Source organism: Rhincodon typus, chromosome 7 (assembly GCF_021869965.1).
Source record: "Rhincodon typus isolate 14 chromosome 7, sRhiTyp1.1, whole genome shotgun sequence".
Taxonomy (NCBI): Eukaryota; Metazoa; Chordata; class Chondrichthyes; order Orectolobiformes; family Rhincodontidae; genus Rhincodon; species Rhincodon typus.
This window is the reverse complement of record NC_063338.1, coordinates 98,429,976-98,454,682: the sequence shown is the minus strand read 5'-3', so window position 1 is coordinate 98,454,682 and position 24,707 is coordinate 98,429,976. Positions and strand designations below refer to the sequence as shown.

Genomic DNA, 24,707 nt, shown 5'->3' with positions numbered 1-24,707 from the left:
CCGTGCTGCCGGAGGGCCAGCGCCAAGGGAGCACCGTGCTGCCGGAGAGCCAGCGCCAAGGGAGCACCACGCTGCCGAAGGGCCAGTGCCAAGGGAGCACCGTGCTTCAGGAGAGCCAGTGCCAAGGGAGCACTGTGCTGCCGGAGGGCCAGTGCCAAGGGAGCACCACGCTGCCGAAGGGCCAGTTGGAGGGTGTTGCCCAAGATGAAAAGTTTCAGTTATGAGGAGAGACTGAATAGGCTGTGTTTGTTTTCCTTGGAGCGGAGGAGGCTGAGGGGGTACTGAATGAGAAATATAAAATTATGAGAGGCATTGAGGGGGTAGATCATGGGAATCTCTTCCCTATGGCAGACTTCTCGATAAGACCACAAGATATAGGAGCAGAATTAGGCCACTCAGCCGATTACATCTGCTCCACCATTTGATCAAGAGTGATATATTTCTATACCCAACTCTCCTGCCTTCTCATTGTAACCATACCAATCAAGAACTTATCTATCCCTGTCTTAAATACATAATATGATAGAATTCACCCTGCAGTTTGAGAGGGAGAATTTGAGATCAGATGTAATATTATTACTGTTGAGTCAAGGTAACGACAAAGACATGAAGGAAGACCTGGCCAGAGTTGATTGGAAGGACCGCCTAGCAGGGAAGAGGGTGGAACAGCAATTGTAGGAGTTTCTGGGTAAATTTTGGGAGGCACAGCAGAACTTCATCCCAAGGAAGAAGAAACATATGAAGGGAGGATGAGGGAACCATGGCTGACAAGGAAAGTCAGGGAAAGTGTACACGCAAAAGGAAAATGCATACAATGTGAAGGTTAGTTGGCAGCAAGAGGATTGGGGAGACTTTTAGAAACCAATGGGAAAGTTTTCAAAACCAACAGAGGATAACTGAAAAAACAATAAAGGAGGACAAAATGAAATATGAGAGTAAGCTGGTTAGTAATGCAAAAGGAGATTGCCAGAGTTTTTTGAGATATCTAAAAAGTAAGAGGGAGGCAAGAGTGGACATTGGACCACTGGAAAATGAGGCTGGGGATGTGGTAATAGGGAACAAACAAATGGCAAAGGAACAATTTTCAGTGGAAGACACCAGTAGTATACCAGAACTTCAAGTGAGTCAGGGAGCAGAAGTAAGGGTAGTGGCCAACACTAAGGAGAAGGTGCTGAAGAAGTTGCATGGTCTGAAGATGGGCAAATCACTTGGACAAGGGGAGATCTTATAGAAACATATAAGATTATGAAGGGAATAGATAAGGTGGAGTCAGGGGGGTTGTTTCCGCTAGCAGGTGAAACTAGGACTAGAGGGCATCGCCTCAAAATAAAGGGAAGCAGATGTAGGACTGAGGTCAGGAGGAACTTCTTCACCCAAAGGGTTGTGAATCTGTGGAATTCCCTGCCCAGTGAAGCGGTTGAAGCTACCTCGCTGAATGTGTTTAAGGCAAGGCTAGATAAATTTTTGAACAGTAAAGGAATTAAGGGTTATGGTGAGTGGGCAGGTAAGTGGAGCTGAGTCTCAAAAAGATCAGCCATGATCTTATTAAATGGCGGGGCAGGTTCGAGGGGCCGGATGGCCTACTCCTGCTCCTAGTTCTTATGTTCTTATGGACTACACCTCGCATTCTGAAGTAGATAGGTGAAGAGATTGTGGAGCTATTGGTGGTGATCTATTAGGAATCAATGGAGTCAGGGAGGGTCCTAGAGACTGGTAAATGGCTAATGTAACACCCTATTTAGGAAGGGATGGAAGCCGAAGACAGAAAACTGTAGGCCAGTTAGCCTGACCTCGGTCATTGGTAAGATTTTAGAATCCACTTTTAAGGATGAGATTGCAGAGTACTTGGAAGTGCATGGTAAAATAGGGCTGAGTCAGCACAGCTTCATCAAGGGGAGGTCATGCCTGACAAATCTGTTAGAATTCTTTGAGGTAATGAGCAAGTTAGACGAAGGAGAGCCAGTGGACATGATCCATTTGGATTTCTAGAAGGTCTTTGACAAGGTACTGCACAGGAGGCTGCTAAATGAGATAAGAGCCCACGGTGTCAGGGGCAAGGTACTGGCATGGATAGAGGATTGGCTGACTGGCAAAAGGCAGAGAGTGGGGATAAAAGGGTGTTTTTCAAGATGGCAGCCAATGACTGATCAGTGTTGGCACCACAATTTTTCACATTATACATTAATGATCTGGATGAAGGAACTGAGAGCATTGTTGCTAAGTTTGCAGATGACACAAAGACAGGTGGAGTGACCGCCTCATGGCACCTTCTGCTGCAACTGTCGAAGATGTAACACCTGTCCATTTATCTCCTCTCTCCCCCAGTATCCAAGGGTCCAAACACACCTTCCAGGTGAAGCAGCACTTTACCTGCACTTCACACGGTCTAATTTGCTGCTCGCAATGTGGTCTCTACATTGGGGAAATGAAGTGTAGACTGGCTGACTGCTTTGCAGAACACCTATATTCCGTTCACAAAAATGACCCTGAGTGTTCTGATGAAGGGCCTAGGCCCGAAACATCAGCCTTCCTGCTCCTATGATGCTGCTTGGCCTGCTGTGTTCATCCAGCTCTACACCTTGTTATCTCAGATTCTCCAGCATCTGCAGTTTCTACTAGCCCTGAGTGTCCAGTTGCCTGCCACTTCAAGACACCACCCTGTTCCCTGGCCAACATCTCTGTTTCTGGCTAGCTGCCGTTTTGCAGCGTAGCTCAGTGTAAGTTGGAAGAACAGCACTTCATTTTCTGCTTGGGGATCCTACAGCCCTCTGGATTCAATAAAGAGTTCAGTATAGCTTGAGCTCTCCCATGTCCTTACCCCAAACGCCACACACCAGGCCTTGTTATCACACAGTCTGCCATTACACACTACCTGTTGTTAGCCACTAACAGTCTCCATTAACAGCTATTCACCCTCCTAGCCAGATCGTTATCAACTCCTTTGGCCGTCTGACTGCTGTTCTTTCTCTTTGGGCTGTATCCCCACGTATTGTTTACTCTTTACCTCCTCCTTGACCCTGTCTTCTGCATATAAACCAACATTTTCCTAGCTACTATCAGTTCTGAGGAAGAGTCACTGGACCTGAAACATTAACTCTGATTTCTCTCCACAGATGCTGCAGGATCTGCTGAGCTTTTCCAGCAATTTCTGTTCTTGTCTCAAGGGACAGGTAATGTTGAGGAAGTGGGAGGCTGCAGTGGACATGATCTATTTCCCAGAAGGCCTTTGACAAGGTACTGCACAGGATGCTGCTAGATAAGATAAGAGCCCATGGTGTCAGGGGCAAGGCACTGGCATAGGTGGAAGATTGGCTGACTGGCAAAAGGCAGAGAGTGAGTATAAAAGGGTGTTTTTCAAGATGGCAGCCAATGGCTGGTGGAGTTCCTTAGGGGCCAGTGTTGGCACCACAATTATTCACCACGAGAGTGGGCAAAGAATTGGCAGATGGAGTACAATGTGGGAAAGTCTGAGGTTATGGTAGGGAGAATTGACTGAGACTTTAGGAAAGCAAATGAAATGATAGCATTCATTTCAAGACAGTTGGAATACATGAGGAGAGATATATAGCCTCAGTGGTATAAGGCTCTGGTCAGACCACATTTGGAATATTGTGAGTGGTTTTGGGCTCTAAAGATGTGCTGGCATTGGAGGACATCCAGAGGAGATTTACAAGAATGTTCCTGGGGATGAAGGGCTTGTCATATGAGGTGTGGTTATGGACTACAGGTCTGTACTTCATGGAACTTAGAAGGTTGAGGGGGATTTGACTGAAATTTACAGAATACTGAGAGGCCTGAATAAAGTGGATGTGGAGAAGATATTCTCACAAGGAGGAGAGACTAGGATCCGAGGGAGTGTAGGGAGCATTCTAAGAAATGAGATGAGTAATTTCTTCAGCCAGAGAGTGGTTAATCTGTGGAATTTAGTGCCGCAGAGGGCTGTGGTGAGCAAGTCATTGAGTGAATTTAAGACTGAGCTAGGTTCTTGATCGGTAAAGAAATGAAGGGTTATGGGGAGAAGGCAGGAGAATGAGGTTGAGATTCCAAGCAACCATGATTGAGTGGCGGCACAGACTCGATGGGCTGAATGGCCTAATTCTGTTCCAATTTCTTCTGGTCTTATGGTGATTGGTAGTGCATTTGGGGAGGGCTTACAAGGCAAGGGGTTATAGTATAAATGGTAGGACCCTGGAAATTACTGAAGATGATAGGACCTTGATGTGTATTTCCACAGATCCCTGAAGGTAGCAGGGCAGGTAGATAAGCTGGTTCAGAAGTTATGTAGGATACTTGCTTTTGTTAGCCTATACATTCAATGCAGGATGTTATGCTCAAACTAACAATTCTGATTAGAATTCTGATTAACACACTAAAGGAAGGATGTGATTGTACTAGAGAGGGTGCAGAGGAGACTTATCAGGAAGCTGCCTGGGATGGAGGGTCTGAGATATGAGGAAGGATCGGATTGGCTGGGATTTTCTTCCTTGGAACAGCAATGGTTGAGATGAGATCTGATAGAGGTGTTTGAAATTGAGGGGCATAGATTGGACAGATAGCTCTTCCATTATTAGAGAGATCAATAACCAGAAGGCAACCAGAGTTGATAGTAAAGAAGGCATATTGTGTGTTGGCTTTCATTGGCAGGGGAATTGAGTTTAAGAGCTGCAAGGTTATCCTGTAGCTCTGTAAAACTCTGGTTAGACCACACTTGGAATATTGTGTTCAGTTCTGGTCACCTCATTATAGGAAGGATGTGGAAGCTTTAGAGAGAATGCAGAAGAGATTTATCAGGATGCTGCCTGGACTGGAGGGCAGGTCCTATGAGGAAAGGTTGAGGGAGCTAGGGCTTTTCTCATTGGAGCGAAGAAGGATGAGAGGTGACTTGATAGAGGTGTACAAGATGATGTAGATAGAGTGGATAGTCAGAGACTTTTTCCCAGGGCAGAAATGACTATTACTAGGGGACATAATTTTAAGGTGATTGAGGAAGGTATAGGAGAGATGTCAGAGGTAGGTTCTTCACACAGAGAGTGGTGGGCGTGTGGAATGCACTGCCGGCAGTGGTAGTGGAGACAGATACTTTAGAGACATTCAAGCGACTTTTGGATAGACACATGGAGGATAGCAAAATGTAGGGTATGCAGGGTAGTTTGATCTTAGTAGGATAATAGGTCGGCATAATATCAACAAAAGAAGAAAGAACAAAGAAAATTACAGCACAGGAACAGGCCCTTCGGCCCTCCAAGCCTACGCCAATCCAGATCCTCTATCTAAACCTGTCGTCTATTTTCCAAGGATCTGTATCCCTCTGCTCCCTGCCCATTCATGTATCTGTCTAGATACATCTTAAATGATGCTATCGTGCCCGCCTCTACCGACTCTGCTGGCAACGTGATCCAGGCACCCACCACCCTCTGCGTAAAGAACTTTCCACACATATCTCCCTTAAACTTTTCCCCTCTCACCTTGAAATCGTGACCCCTAGTAATTGAGTCCCCCACTCTGGGAAAAAGCTTCTTGCTATCCACCCTGTCTATACCTCTCATGATTTTGTAGACCTCAATCAGGTCCCCCCTCAACCTCCGTCTTTCTAATGTAAATAATCCTAATCTACTCAACCTCTCTTCATAGCTAGCGCCCTCCATACCAGGCAACATCCTGGTGAACCTTCTCTGCACCCTCTCCAAAGCATCCACATCCTTTTGGTCATGTGGCGACCAGAACTGTAAGCAGTATTCCAAATGTGGTTGAACCAAAATCCTATGCAACTGTAACATGACCTGCCAACTCTTGTACTCAATACCCCGTCCGATGGATGAAAGCATACCGTATGCCTTCTTGACCACTCTATCGACCTGCGTTGCCACCTTCAGGGTACAATGGACCTGAACACCCAGATCTCTCTGTGCATCATTTTCCCCAGGGATTTTCCATTTACCGTATAGTTCGCTCTTGAATTGGATCTTCCAAAATGCATCGCCTCGGATTTGCCTGGATTGAACTCCATCTGCCATTTCTCCGCCCAACTCTTCAATCTATCTATATTCTGCTGCATTCTCTGACAGTCCCCTTCACTCTCTGCTACTCCACCAATATCGTGGACCAAAGGGCCTGTACTGTGCTGTACTGTTCTATGTTCTATGTTCTGTGTTCTACATTAAGGTGTGAGGCAGAAGGCTAAGAGGAGAGTTGAGGAGAATGTTTTTTACCCAAAGGATGGAGGGAGTCTGGAACTCACTGCCTAAAAGGATGGCTGAGAAAGATACTCCTTGTAATATTTAAACAGTATTTAGAAATTCACTTGTGTTGTCATAGCCTCTAAGCCAAATTGTCAAACGGTCTTAGAGGGCTACAGCACAGAAAACACTCTTTGGCCCATCAGATCTGTAGCAGTCAAAAATAACCACCTAACTATTCGAATTTGGCCATAGCTTTGTTTGGCTTGGTATTGCAAGTACACTGTAAATACTTCTTCAATGTGATGAAGATGTCTATTTCTCTCACCTTTACAGGCAGTGAGTTCCAGATTCCCACCACCTTCTGGGTGAAGAAGTTTTTCCTCACACCCATTTGAAACCACCTGCCCCTCACCTTAAATCTATGTCCTCTAGTCATTGATCCCTTATCCAAGGGGAAAAGTTTCTTCCAATTGACCCTATCTATGCCTCTCATAATTTTATACATCTCAATTATGTACCCTCCTCTATCTCCTCTACTTCAGCAAAAACAACTCCAGTCTGTCTAATCTCTCCATAACTAAAACTCTACAGCCTAGACAACATCCTGGTAAATCTCCCCGCATCTTCCCAGTTCAATCACGTCCCTTCTATTCCGGAAGAGCTGAAAAATTGGATGAGTGTGGTCAGACCTTCATGTAGTCAGTAGGGCCTTTCACCAAGTGTCACGTGGGAGACTGTTAAAGAAACTAAAAGCACATGGGATCCAGGGTAACTTGACAAGATGGATCCAAAATTGGCTAATGGCAGGAGGCAGGGTGGTGGCAGAGTCTGTGTGACTGGAGGTTAATGTCCTGTGACATTTCACAGGGATTAGAGCTGGGTCCCTTTATTGTTTATGATATTCATAAATAACATGGTTGAGAACATGGGGGTGGAGAGGAGGATGATAAGTAAGTTTGTGGATATCACTAAGTTTGGTTGGTGATTAACAATAAGGTTACAAGAAGTTATAAAGGGTATGGACAGATGAGCAGATTAGTGGTAGATGGAATTATAATCCTGATAACTGTGAAGTGATGCGCTTTGGAAAAAGTAACAAGACAAGGGAGTACTCACTAAATGGCAGGGCATGAGGAAGCTCAGAGGAACAAAAGGATCTTGGAATGCTTGTCTAGATCCCTGAAGGTGGTTGGACAGGTTAATAGGGTAGTTAAGAAGACATACAGGACAGTTACCTTTATCAGTTGCGGCATAGATTACAAGTGCAAGGAGGTTATGTTGCAGTGATACAGAAATTTGGTTAGACCACGGCTGGAGTACTGTGTGCATTTCTAGTCCCCACACTTTAGAAAGGATGTGATTGCCCTGGAGGGGGTGCACAGAAGATTCACCAGGATGTTGCCTGGGATGGAGCATTTCAGCGATGAGGAGATGTTGGGTAAACTCAGGTTGTTTTCTTTGGAGCTGGGAAGGTTGAGAGGGACCTGACAGAAGTGTAAATAAATCTGAGGGGCTTGGACAGAGTGGATAGAAAGTAGCTGTTCCCCTTAGTTAAAGATCAATAACAAGGGGGCACATTTTTAAAAGTGAAAGGCAGGAGGTTCAGAGGGGATTTGAGGATTTTCTTTCACCCAGAAGTTGGTAGATGTCTGGAATGCAGTGCCTGGGAGGAGAGTTGAGGCAGGTAACTGCACAGCCTTTTAAAAAGTACCTGGATGAACACCCTGAAGTGTCATAACATTCAAGGCTAGGGGCCTAGTGCAGAAAAGTGGGCCTAGTGCAGGTGGTACTGCATGTTTTTTGGCAGTACATACATGATGGGCTAAAGGACTTCTTCTGTACTGTATGATTCTATGATCTTTGTTGACTAACAAGGACATGATGGGCAGAATGTCCTTTTTTTTGTTATAAAAATCTAGGAATTTTTATTGGTTTGAAATTATGCCATCTGTCAAAGTATCGTCATCTGTGTTTCTGGATTATTAGCCTGGCAATAGTATGCCATCATGATTGCTGAAAGAGTGTTTGATGGGGAATGTGTCTATTCCCAAATACTCATTCAGTCTTTTAAGCTGGGTATTGTTGCTTTACATTGAGCAGATCAGTTAGAAAGGCATGGACTAGTCAGGAATAGTCAGCATGGCTTTAAGGGAAGGTCATGCTTTACAAGTTTGATTGAATTCTTTGAGGAAGTGACAAGGAGGATTGATGAAGGTACAGCAGTGGATGTTGTTTACATGAATTTTAATAAAGCATTTAACAAGGTCCCACATGGCAGACGGGGTTAAAAAGGTAAAATCCCATGGGATACAGGATAATGTGTTGAATTGGATCCAAAGTTGGTTTAGTAACAGAAAACAAAGGGTAATGGTCGATGGCTGCCCTTGTGAATGGAAAACTGTTTTGATTGGTGTTCCACAAGGCTCGGGGGTGGGGTCTCTGCTGTTTGTTTTATACATTAACAATTTGGACTTGAACTTGGAGTCACAATTAGGCAATTTGCAGATGATTCAAGAATTGGCCGTGTAGTGAATTGTGTAGACGATAGCTTTAAGCTCCAAAATGATATCGATGGGTTCAAGGATTGGGCTGGAAAGTGGCAGATGGAGTTTAACTCAACGTGTGAGGTAATGCATTTAGTGAGGTCAAACAGTAAAAGGGAATACCCAATAAATGGGAATATACTGAGAAGGGTAGGTGAAATGAGAGATCTTGATGTGCAAGTGCACATGTCCCGCAAGGTAGCATTACAGGTAAATAGGGTTGTAAAGAAGGAATATGGAATGCTTTCTTTTTATAGAGGTAGGGAATACAAAAGTAGTGATATAATGATGAAACACTATAAGACAGTATGGTGAGGCCATAACTGCAGAATTGTGTGCAGTTCTGGTCACCACATTACAGGAAGGATGTAATTGCTCTGGAGAGAGTGCAGAGAAGAATGTTGCCAGGGCTGGAGAATCGTAGCTATGAGGAGAAATTGGAGAGTTTGGGGTTGTTTTCTTTGGAATAGGAAAGGCTGAGGGGTGACATGATTGTGATATACAAAATTGTGAGTAGTAGAGAGAGTAGACAGGAGGAACCTGTTTCCCTTGGCAGAGAGTTCAAAAACCAGGGGTCATAGATTCAAACTAAGGATTAGAGGGGACATGAGGAAAAATGTTTTTACTCAGTGGATGGAATGCACTGCCTGAGTTGGTGGTGAGGCAGAGTTCCAAAACTCTTTCAAAAAGTACCTGGATCTGCACCTTGAGAGCTGGGCTATGAGTCATGCGCAGGAAGATGGGATTGGAAAGGACACCTGGGTTTCTTTAGGTCGGCATGGACAAGATGGAACAAATGGCCCCCCTCTGTGCTGTATCATTTCCCTGGTTCTATGGTTTCTATCATGGCAATATTTGAATAGGGACAAAAATCTCAATTTTGTTGTCATTTAATCCCTGATCTTTATTTTGGGATGTTTCCAATTATTAGATGGAAAGGACATTTCCTGTCTGCTCGGTCTCCTGTGACTCTCAGCCACTTGTGAGAAAGGCCGTTAACAGCATCCATTAGTCAGCATCTCGTTGACCAGAGTCGCTGAACGTTACTTATTGATGAACAGTCTGCTGTGCTTGTTACAATCAGATTAACACAACAGGACACAGGATCAGGCTGGGGATATGATTCCCAATACTGAAAGCAGGCCATTGTAAAACTCCAGTAATATTCAGCTTTGCAAAGTCTGTCCCATGTGGTCCCTGCTGAATTCACTGATCTGAGCCAGTCTGGTTTCAGCAGAATCAAGGGTCTGGGTCTTAGCCCTGGTCCAGCACAGAACGAAGAATGAAATTGATCAGGATGTGAGAGAGAGAGAGAGAGACAGAGACAGAGAGGCCATCTCCATTCCAGGTCAATTACTGGGGTCTCGCATCCGATCTCTTTTGGGAACTTGAGAATGACAATATCCCATCCCCAATTCTGCGATTTGCACTGGTTTCACTCATTTACTAACAAGGTCAAGGGTTGCAGGAATTCTGTGCAAAGGACAATGGGATCAGAGGTCACAGGGTGCTGTGCATTTAGGAATGTTCTTCAGCCAGTTAACCCTTAATGGTTAGTTTGTCCTGGGAGGTATCTTCTAATCAGCCCGTTCAGAGGTGTTATTACACACCCCTAGAGGAGGTGGGACTTGAACCTGGGTATCCTAGTCCAGAGGTAGGAACACTACCACTGCACTACAAGAGCTGCCAGTTTATCCTGGGTCAGTTAACTTTATTATCTATACCAGCTGGTTTTTGTTAAAGGCTTTCAGCCTGATTAACTGGCTTATGATTTGCTAAGGAGTTTGTGGGAGAGACTAAATTCAAGCACACCATCTGCTCCCTTGTCTTTTACTTCATAAAAGCCCAGCCAGGCCTGTCTCCTTCAGGGTCAGCGTGGAAAGAGTTCCTCCCCCACACACCAAACAATCTGGTCTCCCTTTCACTCATTCCTGCCTCTGTGAAAGTGCTTCTCGAATATCTGTTTAACCTGGTCTCCCTGGTCCCAGTGAAGCTGATTCAGTTGGCTGCAGTCATTTATGAATTAATATTTCAAATCAACAGCAACTATTCTTCATTGAGAAACTGTTCTTGAATATTCATGTTCATTTAAGTGGCATTGAATATCTGATAGACATAGGCTGATCTGGCTTGGATTCATGGTGACAGGGGTGGGTGGAGAGGTCAACATTACACTGGATGGGGGCACATCCATCCACAGGTGCCATGAGCCAGGTCTACCCTCTCCTCTCTTGTTGGTACCTCACCACCAAGGCCCTGGTGACATTCTGGATTTCCTGGTGGACAGGGTCTCTGATGCACTTCCTACCGACTGTGACCCTGATCCTGGGAGGAGTTAAAATGCAGCCAGTCTCTGATTCGACTCATTCAGTTGCTGGACAGATCTGGTGTCCAACTGTGTCCCCTTTGATTCCTGGCCTATCACCCCATGCCCTTTGCCTCATCAATCCCAGCAACACTGGCCTAAGCCCTATCACCCCTGGTATCATCTGGGCATAGCTCCCAGACCAGCCTCAATATCCCTCTGATGCCTCTCTACCATCTCCATGCTTTCTGTATCCCGACCCATGCTCGTTGCTCCTGGCACCCCCACATCTCTATGCCCCAAACACCACCACACACTGTCTCCCTGCATTCTCGCTTCTCCTGTGCTATCCTCCATCCTGCTGTTTATGGTGTACAGTAATGATCTGGACAAATGTAGAGTTTAATTGGCATGGACGAGTTGGACCGAAGGGTCTGTTTCTGAGCTGAATGACATTCGCAGATGACATGAAAATCGCTGGCAGCAAAACAGAAATTGCTAAAAATTCAACAGGTCTGGCAGCATCTGTGGAGAGAAAGCAGAGTTTAGGTCCAGTGACCCTTCTGAAAAACCATTTCTCTCCACAGATGCTGCCAGACCTGTTGAATTTTTCCATGAATTTCTGTTTTTTTGGTTCTGATTTTACAGCATCTACTGGTCAATGATTTTTTGTTCAGTATGAAAATTGGTAGATTGGAAAATAAGAAGAATAACCATAAACTGCAGGAGAAAACCAATGGACTGGTCAAAACAGTGGCAAATGGAATTCAACCCCAAAATTTCATAGAATGACAGAATTTTATGGTACAGAAAGAGGCCATTTGACCCATCGTAGCTGTACCAATTCCCAAATGAGCTGCTACCCAGCTAGTCCTATGCTCCAGCCCTATCTCTGTAGCTCTCCAAATTTACTTTAAAATATATATCCAGCTCTCTTTTGAAACATCCTATGGAATCCGTCTCCATCACTCTCGCAGGCAGCGCATTCCAAATTCTAACAACTCTGAGTAAAGAAATTTCTCCTTGATCCAATCTCACTTGCTGTCAATCTTGAAATTATGACCACTAGATATTGATGTACTAACTAGTGGAAACAAATAGGCTTCTTTACCCTGTAAACCATGGGTTGGTCACTTTTCTTGTTTTACTTTTGTGGCAGACAGGAATGAAGAATGTTGCAGTTGACCCATGTCCCCTTTGAATGTTTGCCATTGCCTTTCCACTGTCAATCCTTTAAGTAACATCCTCCAAGATATCATAGTTACCTCTGTTTAGATTCAGGAGTCTCGTCTCAGAATCAACCACATCTCTTGATGAATCCTATCTTGTTCGGTCACTCATCCTAAGGGGCCTTGCACCACGAGATAGATTTAGATACATTATATACACATGTATATAAACAGCGAATATAATGCAAGATTTTAATGCAACAGAGTTCGTCTCTCTCTTTATATTCCTCCTGTGCTGCTCCTCCAGTTGCTGCTTGACATTGGCCTGTATCTCTGTTCCAGGGCCCCAGGGTCTCTCTGGGGTCTTAGTTACAGGGCTCTGCCACCACCACTCTGTGACCACCTTGTCCAAACTGGAGCCATGGCCCTGTGGATGTGTGAGTTCTGTACCTCCTGTTCCACATCCAATGCTCCTCCACGTCCTGCCACTAATCTACTGGCTATTCCTTTCACCCGATGCTTCTGCTCCTTCAGGTGCCTGGAACTATCTACAGACCTGGATCCTGAAAAGAGACCTAATTTATGTAATCTCTTCTCATTGCTTAACCCCTGAAGTCCAGACTTCATTCTTGTAAACCTACATTATACTTCTTCCAAGGCTAATATATGCTTCTTAAGGTGTGGTGCACAGATCTGCTCACAATACTCTGAGTGGGGTCTAACCAGAGTTTTGTATAAAAGCAGCATTACTTCTCCATCCTTGGCTCAGCCTGCAAGGCCAGGTCAGGGGGAATCAGCCTGGGACTTCCTCCTTGCTCATCAGGAGACCCCAGGCTGGGGTAGAGCCATATTCAGCTTGTCCTGCTCCTGCCACTGGAGGCTTCCTCGTTCTTCTGCCACTCTTCAAACTTAAAAAAAAGGAAACAAAGATAAAAGAACAAGAGTAAAAAGAAGTAAAAAGGAAAAAATAAAGAAAGCTGATGGGAGCGGACAAACTGGAGGTTCAGCCCTGATACTCCGTTGCCATCTTGATTTCCAGCTTTTCCTTTCCCATTACGGAATACCCATTCCATAGGACTGGTGTTAAAATTAACTTGAGGGTCCCCACAACTCAGACTATGTCATGACTAATCCTCTATCTCAATGCCACACTCTGCTGTCTCTCTCCATACAACTGAACACTTTTAGCATCTAGAAATCTATCAGTTGATTTTCAATATATTCAGTGACTAGGCCTTTGTGATGGAGAATTCCACATGCTCATCATTTTGACCAAAAGCATTTCTCTTGAGCTCTGTCTGAAATGGCCGATCACATATCCCAAGACCATGACGCTGCCAGGGAAAGCATCATCCCTCTATCCAGTCTGTCCAGACAAATGTGATCTTCAGGATCTTCAGGGGCCTTGATGGATAAATGGTTTGTCTGATGGGAGAATCTATAACTAGCGATTTCTGATTAAATTTAATCAGAAAAATGTCAACTGTCCCTCCGTTGGGACTGTTCTATTCACAGCTGAATAAGGGGAGGTGAGAGTTCTCTGGCCCCATACATAGAAACATAGGAACAGCCCCTCGAGCCTGTTCTGCCATTCAATGAGATCAAGGCTGTTCTGCAGCCTATCTCCATATCTCTTAATATCTTTGCTTAAAAAAATTATCCATCTCCAATTAAAAATTAACAACTCATCCCGAATCCTCTCCCTTTTTTGTATGAGAATTCCAAATATTTATCACAAACATCTCACCTGCATGGTCTGGCCCTAATTCCCAAACTATACCCCCTAGTTCTAGAATCCCCAACCAGTGGAAATAGTTTAACTCAATATATCCTGTCTTTTCCTGTTAATACCTTGAAGACTTCAATCAGATCATCCTTCAACCTTCTAAATTCTAGAGAAAAAAGACCTAATTTATGTAATCTCTTCTCATTACTTAACCCCTGAAGTCCAGACTTCATTCTTGTAAACCTACATTATACTTCTTCCAAGGCTCATATATGCTTCTTAAGGTGTGGTCCACAGATCTGCTCACAATACTCTGAGTGGGGTCTAACCAGAGTTTTGTATAAAAGCAGCATTACTTCTGCATCCTTTACTGCAGTCCTTTAGAGACAAAGAAAAACAGCATTCCTTTAGTTTTCTAGATTATTATCTACATCCATTCATGACATTTTAAAGATCTGTCTTTTTCAAGTTAGCAACCGGTGACAGGTAGAGTTCCTCAGGGGTCAGTGTTGGGATGACAACCATTCACAACTATGAACCAAAGATAGGCGGAGAGACAGGTAGTGTTGAGGAAGCGGGGAGGCTGCAGAAGGACTCAGACAGGCTAGGACCGTGGGCAAAGAAGTAGTAGATGGAATACAATGTGGGAAAGAATGAGGTTATGCACTTTGGTAGGAAGATTAGAGGCATAGACTATTTTCTAAATGGGGGAAGGAGTTTGGAAATCTGAAGCACAAAGGGACTTGGGAGTCCCAGTTCAGGATTCTCTTAAGGTTAACATGCAGTTTCAGTTGGCAGTTAGGAAGGCAAATGCAATATTAACATTCATTTCAGGAGGGCTGGAATACAAGAGAAAGGATGTACTGCTGAGGCTGTATAAGGCTCTGGTTAGATCTCATTTGGAATATTGTGAGCAATTTTGGGCCCCATATCTACGGAAGGATGTGCTGGCATTGGAAGGGGTTCAGAGGAGGTTTACAAGAATAATCCAGGGATGAAGGGCTTGTCATAAGAGGAGTAGTTGAGGACACTGGGTCTGTATTCGATGGAGTTTAAAAGGATGAGAGTGGAATCTCATTGAAACTTCCAGAAAACTGAGAGACCTGGATAGAGTGGATGTGGAGAAGATGTTTCCACTAGTGGGAGGGACTAAGACCTGAGGGCACAGCCTCATAGAGGAGGAAAGACCCTTTAGAACTGAGATGAGGAGGAATTTCTTCAGCCAGAGGGTGGTTAATCTGTGGAATGCATTGCCACAGGGGCTGTTGACGTCAAGTCATTCACTATATCTAAGACACAGATAAACTTTTGATTGTTAAGGGGATCAAGGGTTACTGGGAGAAGGCAAGAGAATTGGTTTAAGAAACATATCATCCACCATCGAATGTTAGTGCAGACATGATGGGCTGAATGGCTTAATTCTGCTCCTAAAGCTTATGGTTTTATGGTCTTATGCACCTGACATACCAAGTCTCTTTGGACATCCACTACATTAAACTTTATACCCTCTAGAAAGTGCCTTGATCTATCTTTTGTCCGTACAAAATGGATAATCTCTTAAATGCTTACATTGAACTCCATCACCCACAGTTTTGTCCAATCACTTAGCATAAAATTACAATGGACATTGATAGACTATCATCTACACTGTCTTCAATGCCATGTAACTTGGTGTATTCAGCAAACTTGAATATATGACTCCCTTCACTTGCTGATTATCCCCACTTTCTCTTTTGCACCCCCAAGACAGTTTAAACTTAAGATCGATGAGGAGACATTGTTTTCTCTCAAAGGGTCATGAATTTTCGGAGCTCTCTACCTGAAAGGGTAGTGGAAGCAGAGTTTTTGTATATTTGACGAGACAGAGGTAGAGAGATCCTTGATAAGCAAGCGGTCAAAGGTTATCGGGATACATGAGTGTGGAGTAATCAGATCAACCATACTGTCTCTCAGCGCTGGGGACCTGGGTTCAGTCCTACCCTCGGGCGACTGTATGGAGTTTGCACATTCTCCCCGTGTCTGCATGGATTTCCATTGAGTGCTCCAGATTCCTCCCACAGTCCAAAGATGTGCAGATTGGGTGGATTGGCCTTAATAAAAAAAATTGCCCACAGTATCAAGGGATGTGCAGGTTAGGTGAGTTAATTCATGGTTTTAAAACAAAAACCCATTCAGGGTTACAGGCATGGGGTGTGGAGGGGGGAGTGGTGTGGGGGCTGTGTGGGAACGTGGTGTACTTCAGAGGGTTGGTACAGATTTGATGGGCCAAAACTGATGATTCTATTCTGTGATTCTATTGTCTGATTGAATGGCACAACAGGCTGGAGGGGCTGAATGGCTCCAAATTCATATGTTTGGTTGTCTGACCGCGTAGATTTATACAAAATGTTATCTCTAGCTAATGATTCTAAAATCGGGGGATTCGATCTCAGGATTAGGGACAGACCATTTTGGACTAAGGTGAGGAGATTTTTTTTCACTTTGAGATGGTGAATCTTTGGAATTCTTTACCTCAGAGGTTTGTGGAGGCTCAATCATGAGGCAGGTTCAAAACTAATAACATCAAAGGTTATGGGTGATAGTGCGGAAGTGGTTTGAGTAGGTGATAGTCTGTGACCTAATGGAATAGTGGAGCAGACTGAATAGGCTGAATGGCCTGTTCCTATATTCTTGTATCATTCTCCCGCAGTCCCTTTCAGTTCAATTATTATCTGGCATAACAGACTCAAGTGTTAAATGGCCTGCTCCTATTCCTATATTTCAAAGAACAAAGAAAATTACAGCACAGAAACAGGCCCTTCGGCCCTCCAAGCCTGCACCGATCCAGATCCTCTATCTAAACCTGTCGTCTATTTTCCTAGGATCTGTATCCCTCTGCTCCCTGCCCATTCATGTATCTGTCTAGATACATCTTAAATGAGGCTATCGTGCCTGCCTCTACCACCTCTGCTGGCAACGCATTCCAGGCACCCACCGCCCTCTGCGTAAAGAACTTTCCACACATATCTCCCTTAAACTTTTCCCCTCTCCCCTTGAAATCGTGACCCCGAGTAATTGAGTCCCCCACTCTGGAAAAAGCTTCTTGCTATCCACCCTGTCTATATCTCTCATGATTTTGTAGACCTCAATCAGGTCCCCCCTCAACCTCCGTCTTTCTAATGTAAACAATCCTAATCTACTCAACCTCTCTTCATAGCTAGCACCCTCCATACCAGGCAACATCCTGGTGAACCTCCTCTGCGCCCTCTCCAAAGCATCCACATCCTTTTGGTAATGTGGCGACCGGAACTGTATGCAGTATTCCAAATGTGGTTGAACCAAAGTCCTATACAATTGTAACATGACCTGCCAACTCTTGTACTCAGTACCCTGTCCGATGAATGAAAGCATGCCGTATGCCTTCTTGACCACTCTATCCACCTGCGTTGCCACCTTCAGGGTACAATGGACCTGAACACCCAGATCTCTCTGTGCATCAATTTTCCCCAGGGCTTTTCCATTTACCGTATAGTTCGCTCTTGAATTGGATCTTCCAAAATGCACCAGCTCGCATTTGCCTGGATTGAACTCCATCTGCCATTTCTCCGCCCAACTCTCCAATCTATCTATATTCTGCTGCATTCTCCGACAGTCCCCTTCATTATCTGCTACTCCACCAATCATAGTGTCAAATGCAAACTTGCTAATCAGACCATCTCTACCTTCCTCCAGATCATTTATGTGTATCACAAACAACAGTGGTCCCAACACGGATCCCTGTGGAACACCACTGGTCACAGTTCTCCATTTTGAGAAACTCCCTTCCACTACAACTCTCTGTCTCCTGTTGCCCAGCCAGTTCTCTATCCATCTAGCTAGTACACCCTGGACCCCATGCGACTTCACTTTCTCCATCAGCCTACCATGGGAAACCTTATCAAATGCCTTACTGAAGTCCATGAATATGACATCGACAGCCCTTCCCTCACCTATCAACTTTGGGAAGTTTCCTTTTTCTGCTCACTCTTTGTTCTATCTACCTCTTTCTGTTTTCTTCCCCTCTGTACCTCTTTCTCTGTCCCACACTCCATTTGTCTCTTTCTCTCTCTCTCTCTCTCAGTCCATGTGTCTCCTTCACTTACCCCATTTCACACTCTGTCTTTCTCTCAACCTCACTCATTGTCTTTTTCTCTCTTCCCTCTCTGTCTTACTTTCTGTTTCACTCAGTTTTGTACTAATTCTCTCTGATAACTCTATCTCTGTGCCTAGGGTTCTTCTGTATGGCTTCGAGCGAAAGATCAGCTACTGCCGAGCAGTGTCAGCTGTACCTCCAATGGGATTGTCCTACTCACAACTGAATATGGAGAGGTGAGAATTCACTGGCCCCCATTATTCCTATTTTGCTGATTATTCCCATTCTTTCTGTTTCCCACCCTTCACTAATACTCCTCCTGTCAGTCCAAAGTGACCTGTCTCTTATTCTGAGACTGAAGAAAATATCCCTCCTCCTGCATTGACTCAGTTTATCCCTTTAAGTAGGTTTCAATGCAATCACTCCTCAGTCTTCTGAACTCCAGAAAATACAAGTCCAGTCTCTTCAAACTCCCTGCATTGGACAGCCCAATCATCCCAGGAATCAGCTTGGTGAATTTCCATTGCACTTAATCAATGGCAAGGATATCCTTAGAGTCATAGTCATACAGCATAGAAACAGACCCTTTGGTCTGACCAGTCCATACTGAACATAATCCCAAACTAAATGAGTCCCACCTACCTGCTCCTGGCCCATGTCCTTCAAAACCTTTCCTATTCATGTATCTATCCAAATGTCTTTTAAACGTTGTAATTGTACCCGCATTCACCACTTCCTCAGGAAGTTCATTCCACACGTGAACCACCCTCTCTATAAAAATGTTGCCTCTTATGTTTTTTTTAAATCTTTCTCCTCTCACCCTAAAAATGTGCCCCCTAGTCTTGAAATCCCCTCCCCCCCCATCTTAGAGTAAAGACAACTACCATTAACTCTATCTATACCTCTCATTATTTTATAAACTTCTCCCAGGTCGCCTGTCAACCTCTTACACTCCAGTGAAAAAAGTCCCAGCCTATCCAGCCTTCCATACCCGGCAACATCCCAGTAAATCTCTTCTGAACCCTCTCCAGCTTAATAATATCCTTCCTATAACTGGGTGACTAGAACTGGACACAGTATTCCAGAAGAGGCCTCACCAATGTCCTGTACAACCTCAACATGACTTTCCAACTCCTATACTCAAAGGATTGAGCAATGAAGGCAAGCGTACGAAACGCCTTTTTAACCTCCCTTTCTATATGTGACGCAAACATTAAAGACTTATGGACCTGAACCCTCTGTCCCTCTGTTCTACAACACTGCCCAAGGCCCTACCATTAATTGTATAAGCCCCACCCTTGTTTGTTGCATCAAAATGCAATACCTTGCATTTTTCCAGATTGAACTTCATCTGCCATTTTTTCAGCCCATTGACCCATTTGATCAAGATCCCTTTGGAATCTTAGTAGGCAGTGCAGAAGGTTTTCTATGCCACCAATTTTGGTGTCGTCTCCAAACTTACTAACCATGCCTTCTATATTATTATCTAAATCACTTATATAATTGACAAACAAAAGAGGATCTAGAACTGACCCCTGTGGAACACTGCTGTTCACAGGCCTCCAGTCCAAAAAACAACTCTCCACCATTACTCTCTGTCTCCTGCCATTAGGTCAATTATGTATCCAATTTACAAGCTCACGCTGAGTCCCATGTGACCTAACTTTACTAATTAGTCTACCATGCTGAACCTTGTCAAAGGCTCTACTGAAATCCAAATAAACAACGTCCACTGCTCTGCCATCTTCAATCTTCTTGGTTACTTTCTCAAAAAACTCAATCAAGATTGTGAGGCACTATTTTCCTCGCACAAAGCCATGCTAACTAGCCTTAATCAATTTTTGCCTCTCCAAATGTCCATTACTTCTATCTTTCATGTCATCTCCAACAATTTACCCACAACCGAAATCAGGCCCACAGGTCTATAGTTCCCTGGTTTCTCGTTACAGCCTTTCTTAACTGAGGAGACCAGAACAGCACACAATAGTCCTGGAGTGGTCTAACCAAGGTGGTATACAATTGAAGCAAGACTTCATAATTCCTTCAAATCCCTTTGCAATAAAGGCAAGCATTCCATTAATCTTTTTAACAGCTTGGTGCACCTGCATGTTAACCTTCAGTGACGTATCGAAAAGGACACCTACGTCCCTTTGTATATCTAAACTTTCCTGCATCTTACCATTTACGAAAAACCTTGTGAATCTCTCTCTCCTACTAAAATGGGTAACTGAGGTTGTTGACTTGCTCGCCGAGCTGGTTTGTTTTCGTTCAGATGTTTCGTCACCATGCTAGGTGACATCATCAGTGAAGCCTCCGATGAAACAATGTTATTCTACTCTGCTTGGAATTTATACTGTCTGGTCTGTCATGGTGAGTACTCTCATTTCTGGTTTTGATCTGTATGGGTTTGTATATGGTGTCCAATTCTATATGTTTGTTGATTGCATTATGGATGGAGAACCATGTCTCTGTGAATTCCCATGCATGTCTATGTTTGGCTGGACTACTATGGTTACTTTGTCCCAGTTAAACTGATGGCCTTCATTGTCCGAGTGTACTGATATTAAGGAGAGCTCGTCGTGCCATTTTGCTGCTAGTTGATGCTCATGATGGTTAGTTTCCTTCTTGTCTGTCCAATGTAATGTTTGTGGCAGTTGTTGCATGGTATTTTGTAAACCATGTGGTTCTGCATGTTGTGGGAATGGGGTCTTTAATCCTTGTGAGTGTTTGTCGTAGAGTGGCTGTGGACTTGTGGGCCACCATGATTCCTAGTGGTCTTAGGTGTTGTTAGTTCCGATATGTTCTTTATGTAGGGCAATGTGGCCAGTGTGTTAGGGTGTACGGTGTCCTCCTGTTGTCTGTTTAAGAGGCATCTGCGGATGAAGTTGCGGGGATATCCGTTCATAGCGACAATTTCCGTTCATAGTGACGATTTTGTGTAGGTGCTCTTCCTTTTTCCTGCATAGTTCTGGAGTTTTGCAGTGTGTCATGGCCTGTTTAAATAGTGTCCTAACACAGCTTTGTTTGTGGGCGTTGGGGTGGTTGCTGTGGAAGTTGAGGATTTGATCAGTTTGGGTTGCTTTTCTGTATACCTAACGTGGTGATGAAACGACTGAACGAAAACAAGCCAGCTCGGCGAGCAAGTCAATAACCTCACCCACAACCCGAACTACAGATCTTTGCCAAAACTTTAAAATGGATAATTTTTATCTCACTAGTCATTAGCTACCATTATGAGATTAATCCTTTTATTCCAGTCTCTGTTGTCAGTGTTAGTCAATCATTAATCCAAGTCAGTATATTTCCTCCTGCTCCATGTTCTTTAATTTTGCTTTCAATTTGCAGGAACCATTCCAAAATCAATTGAGTTTTGGAAAATGGTCACCAATGCATCCTCTAACTTTGTAGCTACCTCTTTCAACATTCTGGGATGTAGAATATCAGGTCCCAGGGACTTAACAAACATCAGACAAGTTAATTTCTCCAACACAACCTTTTTACTAATAGTAATTTCATTTAATTCCCATTTTTCCTAGTCTCTTGGATTTCTTGTACCTTCCTCACCAGCTAAGCAAATTCTAACATGCTGCAAGTCTTCAAGTCAACTTTTTTTCTTGGTGAATTTATTAACCCTTTCCTTTAACCTGATATAATCTATAATTCCCCTTATTCAACAGAATTGACTTTCTTTTCCGGTTGGGCTTTTGTACCTTAAAGGAATGTGTACTTGTTGTAATATATTCATTTTTTAAATACAAGATATTGCCAGTCTCAATCATTCATTTTAATGTAATGCAACATTTTTAACATATTATGGTCACTCTTCCCTAAAGGTTCTTTTACAACAAAATTATTTGTTAATTCCTTCTGCTTAAACAATAGTAGATCTAAAATAGCCTTTCCCCATTTCATCCCTCTACACATCATTCCAGAAAACAATTTTGTCCACATTCCAGGAGTTTATCCTCCAAAGCATTAGATTCACCCAATCTAGATTTAGATTGAAATGCTCCATATTGCTGCATTGTCGTTGTTACATGCACCTCTACTTTCCTGACTCTTACTGTGCCAAACCTTACCACTTAGTATAATAAAAGAAAGAACTGTGGATTCTGGAGATCTGAAACAAAAACAGAAATTGCTGGCAAAACTCAGCAGGTCTGGCAGCATCTGTGGGAAGCAAGCAGATTTAACATGCATCAGAACTTGTGGTCATTCCATTACCACTTACCGTTTGGTGGCCTATGAACAACTTCTGCCATTGTCTGCCGCTATTTTCTATTTCTTAGTTTCCCTCCCTAACAAGCTAAACATTTTGTTCTTCTTTTCTACAAACCTTTTTCACCAACGGACTGATCCTATCCCTTATGGTCTGCTCCGCCCTTCCCTCCTTTTTTTTGCATATCCTTCCTAAATGTCAACTATCTTGAATATTCAGTTCTCAGTCCAGGTCACCCTGCAACCATATCTCCATAATGACAATTAGATCTCACCACTTATGGCTATTTGTACCATCAACTCCCCTACCTTTTTGTGGATGCCGTACACATTCAGACAGAGTACCTGTAATTCTACCTTTTTAATACTGTTCTGACTTATACATGATTTGATGTTGGAATTTGTTTCTGCTGTCTTCTCGCTCCCAGTTACCCCCTCAACCCCACTAACATCCGGTATCCCAACTCCCTTGTTACTTCCAAACTTCCTGATTTTACCCAGGAATGTTCTATATAAATGTATTTTCTCTTTTAGTTTCTCATTCACAGTCTATCAGCTGAGTGGGAGAGGCTGAGGTGTGAAACACTGAGACTAATGGCCACCTTGTTTGGCTTAACGTGCTAATAACTTCCCCTTTTCTCTCTCTCTCTTTCTCTCAATCTTTGTGTCATTTGCTCTATGTCTGGCTCTGTATCTCCACCTTTTGTCTTGTATTTCTGTCTCGTTGTCTTATTGTCTCTGTGTCTCTGTCTCTCCAACTCTGTCTTTTGGTTTATATTGTTCTCTGTATCTGTCTCTCGGTCTGTCTCATTGCTATGTCTTTCTGTCTTTTGGACTCTTGGTCTCTGTCTACCTGTCTTGTCTCAATTTCTATCTCATGTCCATATTCTTTGCCTTCTCTCGTTCTCTCTCTCTTTTGCGCTCTCTCTCTCCCCCTCTCTCTGTTTCTTTCCTACTCTCTCTAGGTTTTCTCCTATGAACTGGCTGAACTATCTGAGGAGATTGTTGTCCCAATGCACCAGACCAGTGTTGACGGGGTGGATGACATGTCAAGTCTCACGGATCTCCATGAAGCTGCCATTCTGTACAACCTCTTTCTCCGATACAAACAGGATAAGATCTATGTACGCCAATTTTCTATCACCGCGGTTTCCTTTTCACTTAGTGCCTGTGTTTGGAATGATAGAATGTCGGTAACTCCTATTCACTCCATATATTGTCATCAGTCCTCCAGAATATTGAGAATCCATTCAGCTCATCAGCTCTAATCTAACCAAACTGTGTCTGATTTTTGTATTTGTTTATGGGATATGAATGTCATTTTTAGGTCAGCATTTATTGCCTATACCTAGTGGCCCCTTGAGAAGGTGATGGTGAGCTGCCATCATAAGCCGCTGTAGTCCATGTGCTGTAGTTTGACCCACAATGCCCTCAGGGAGGGAATTCCAGGATTTTGACCCAGCAACACTGAAGGAACGGTGATATATTTCGACGTCAGGGCGGTGAGTGGCTTGGAGGGGAATTTGCAGGTAATGTGTATCTGTTGCTCCTGTCCGAGATGGAAGTGGTCATGAGTTTGTAAGTTGCTGTCTAAGGATCTTTGGTGAATTTCTGCAGCGTATCATGTAGATAGTACACACTGCTGCTACTGAGCATCAGTAGTGGAGGAAGTGGATGTTTATGGATGTGATTGCATTCTCCTGGGTGGTGTCAAGCTTCTTGAGTGTTGTTGGGGCTGCACTCATCCAGGCAAGTGGGGAGTATTCCATCACACTCCTGACTTGTGCCTTGTATATGGTGGACAGGCTTTGGGGAGTCAGGAGGTGAGTTACTCGCTGCAAGATTCTTAGTTTCTGATCTTCTTTTGTAGTCATTGTGTTTATATGACTAGTTTCAGGTCAGTGTTAAACTCCCAGGATGTTGACACTAGGGGATTTGGTGATGGTAGGACCATTGAATGCCAAAGGGGTGATGGTGAGATACTTTCTTGTTGGTGATGGTCATTGCCTGGCATTTGTGTGGCATGAATATTACTTGCCATTTGCTAGCCCAAGCCTGGATATCGTCGAAGGCTTGCTGCATTTGTACATGGACTGCTTCAGTATCTGAGGAGTTGCAAATAGTGCTGAACATTATATAATCATTGGTGCACATCCCCACTCCTGACCTTATGATGGAGAGAAGGTCGTTGATGAAGCAGCTGAAGATGAGTTCTTGAGGAACTCCTGCAGAGATGTCCTGGAGCTGAGATGACTGACCTCCAACAACCACGACCGTCTTCCTATGTGTCAGGTATGACTCCAACCACAAAAGAGCTTGTTAAAATCCGAAAAAACTGCAGATGCTGTAAACCAGGAACAAAAACAAAGTTGCTGGAAAAGCCCAGCAGGTCTGGCAGCATCTGTGAAGGAAAAAACAGAGTTAACGTTTCGGGTCCAGTGACCCTTCCTCGGAAC

General features: G+C 43.8%; 1 protein-coding gene across 1 annotated transcript in view; it reads left to right on the top strand.

Annotated features, from left to right (window-relative positions):
- LOC109918935 (unconventional myosin-X) overlaps positions 1-24,707 on the top strand; it is a 160,185-nt gene that overhangs the window by 3,977 nt on the left and 131,501 nt on the right. The window contains exons 2-3 of the mRNA XM_048599294.1: positions 18,171-18,269; positions 23,217-23,440. Of these exons, the coding sequence (XP_048455251.1) occupies positions 18,171-18,269; positions 23,217-23,440 (323 nt within the window). The remainder of the gene's footprint in view (positions 1-18,170; positions 18,270-23,216; positions 23,441-24,707) is intronic.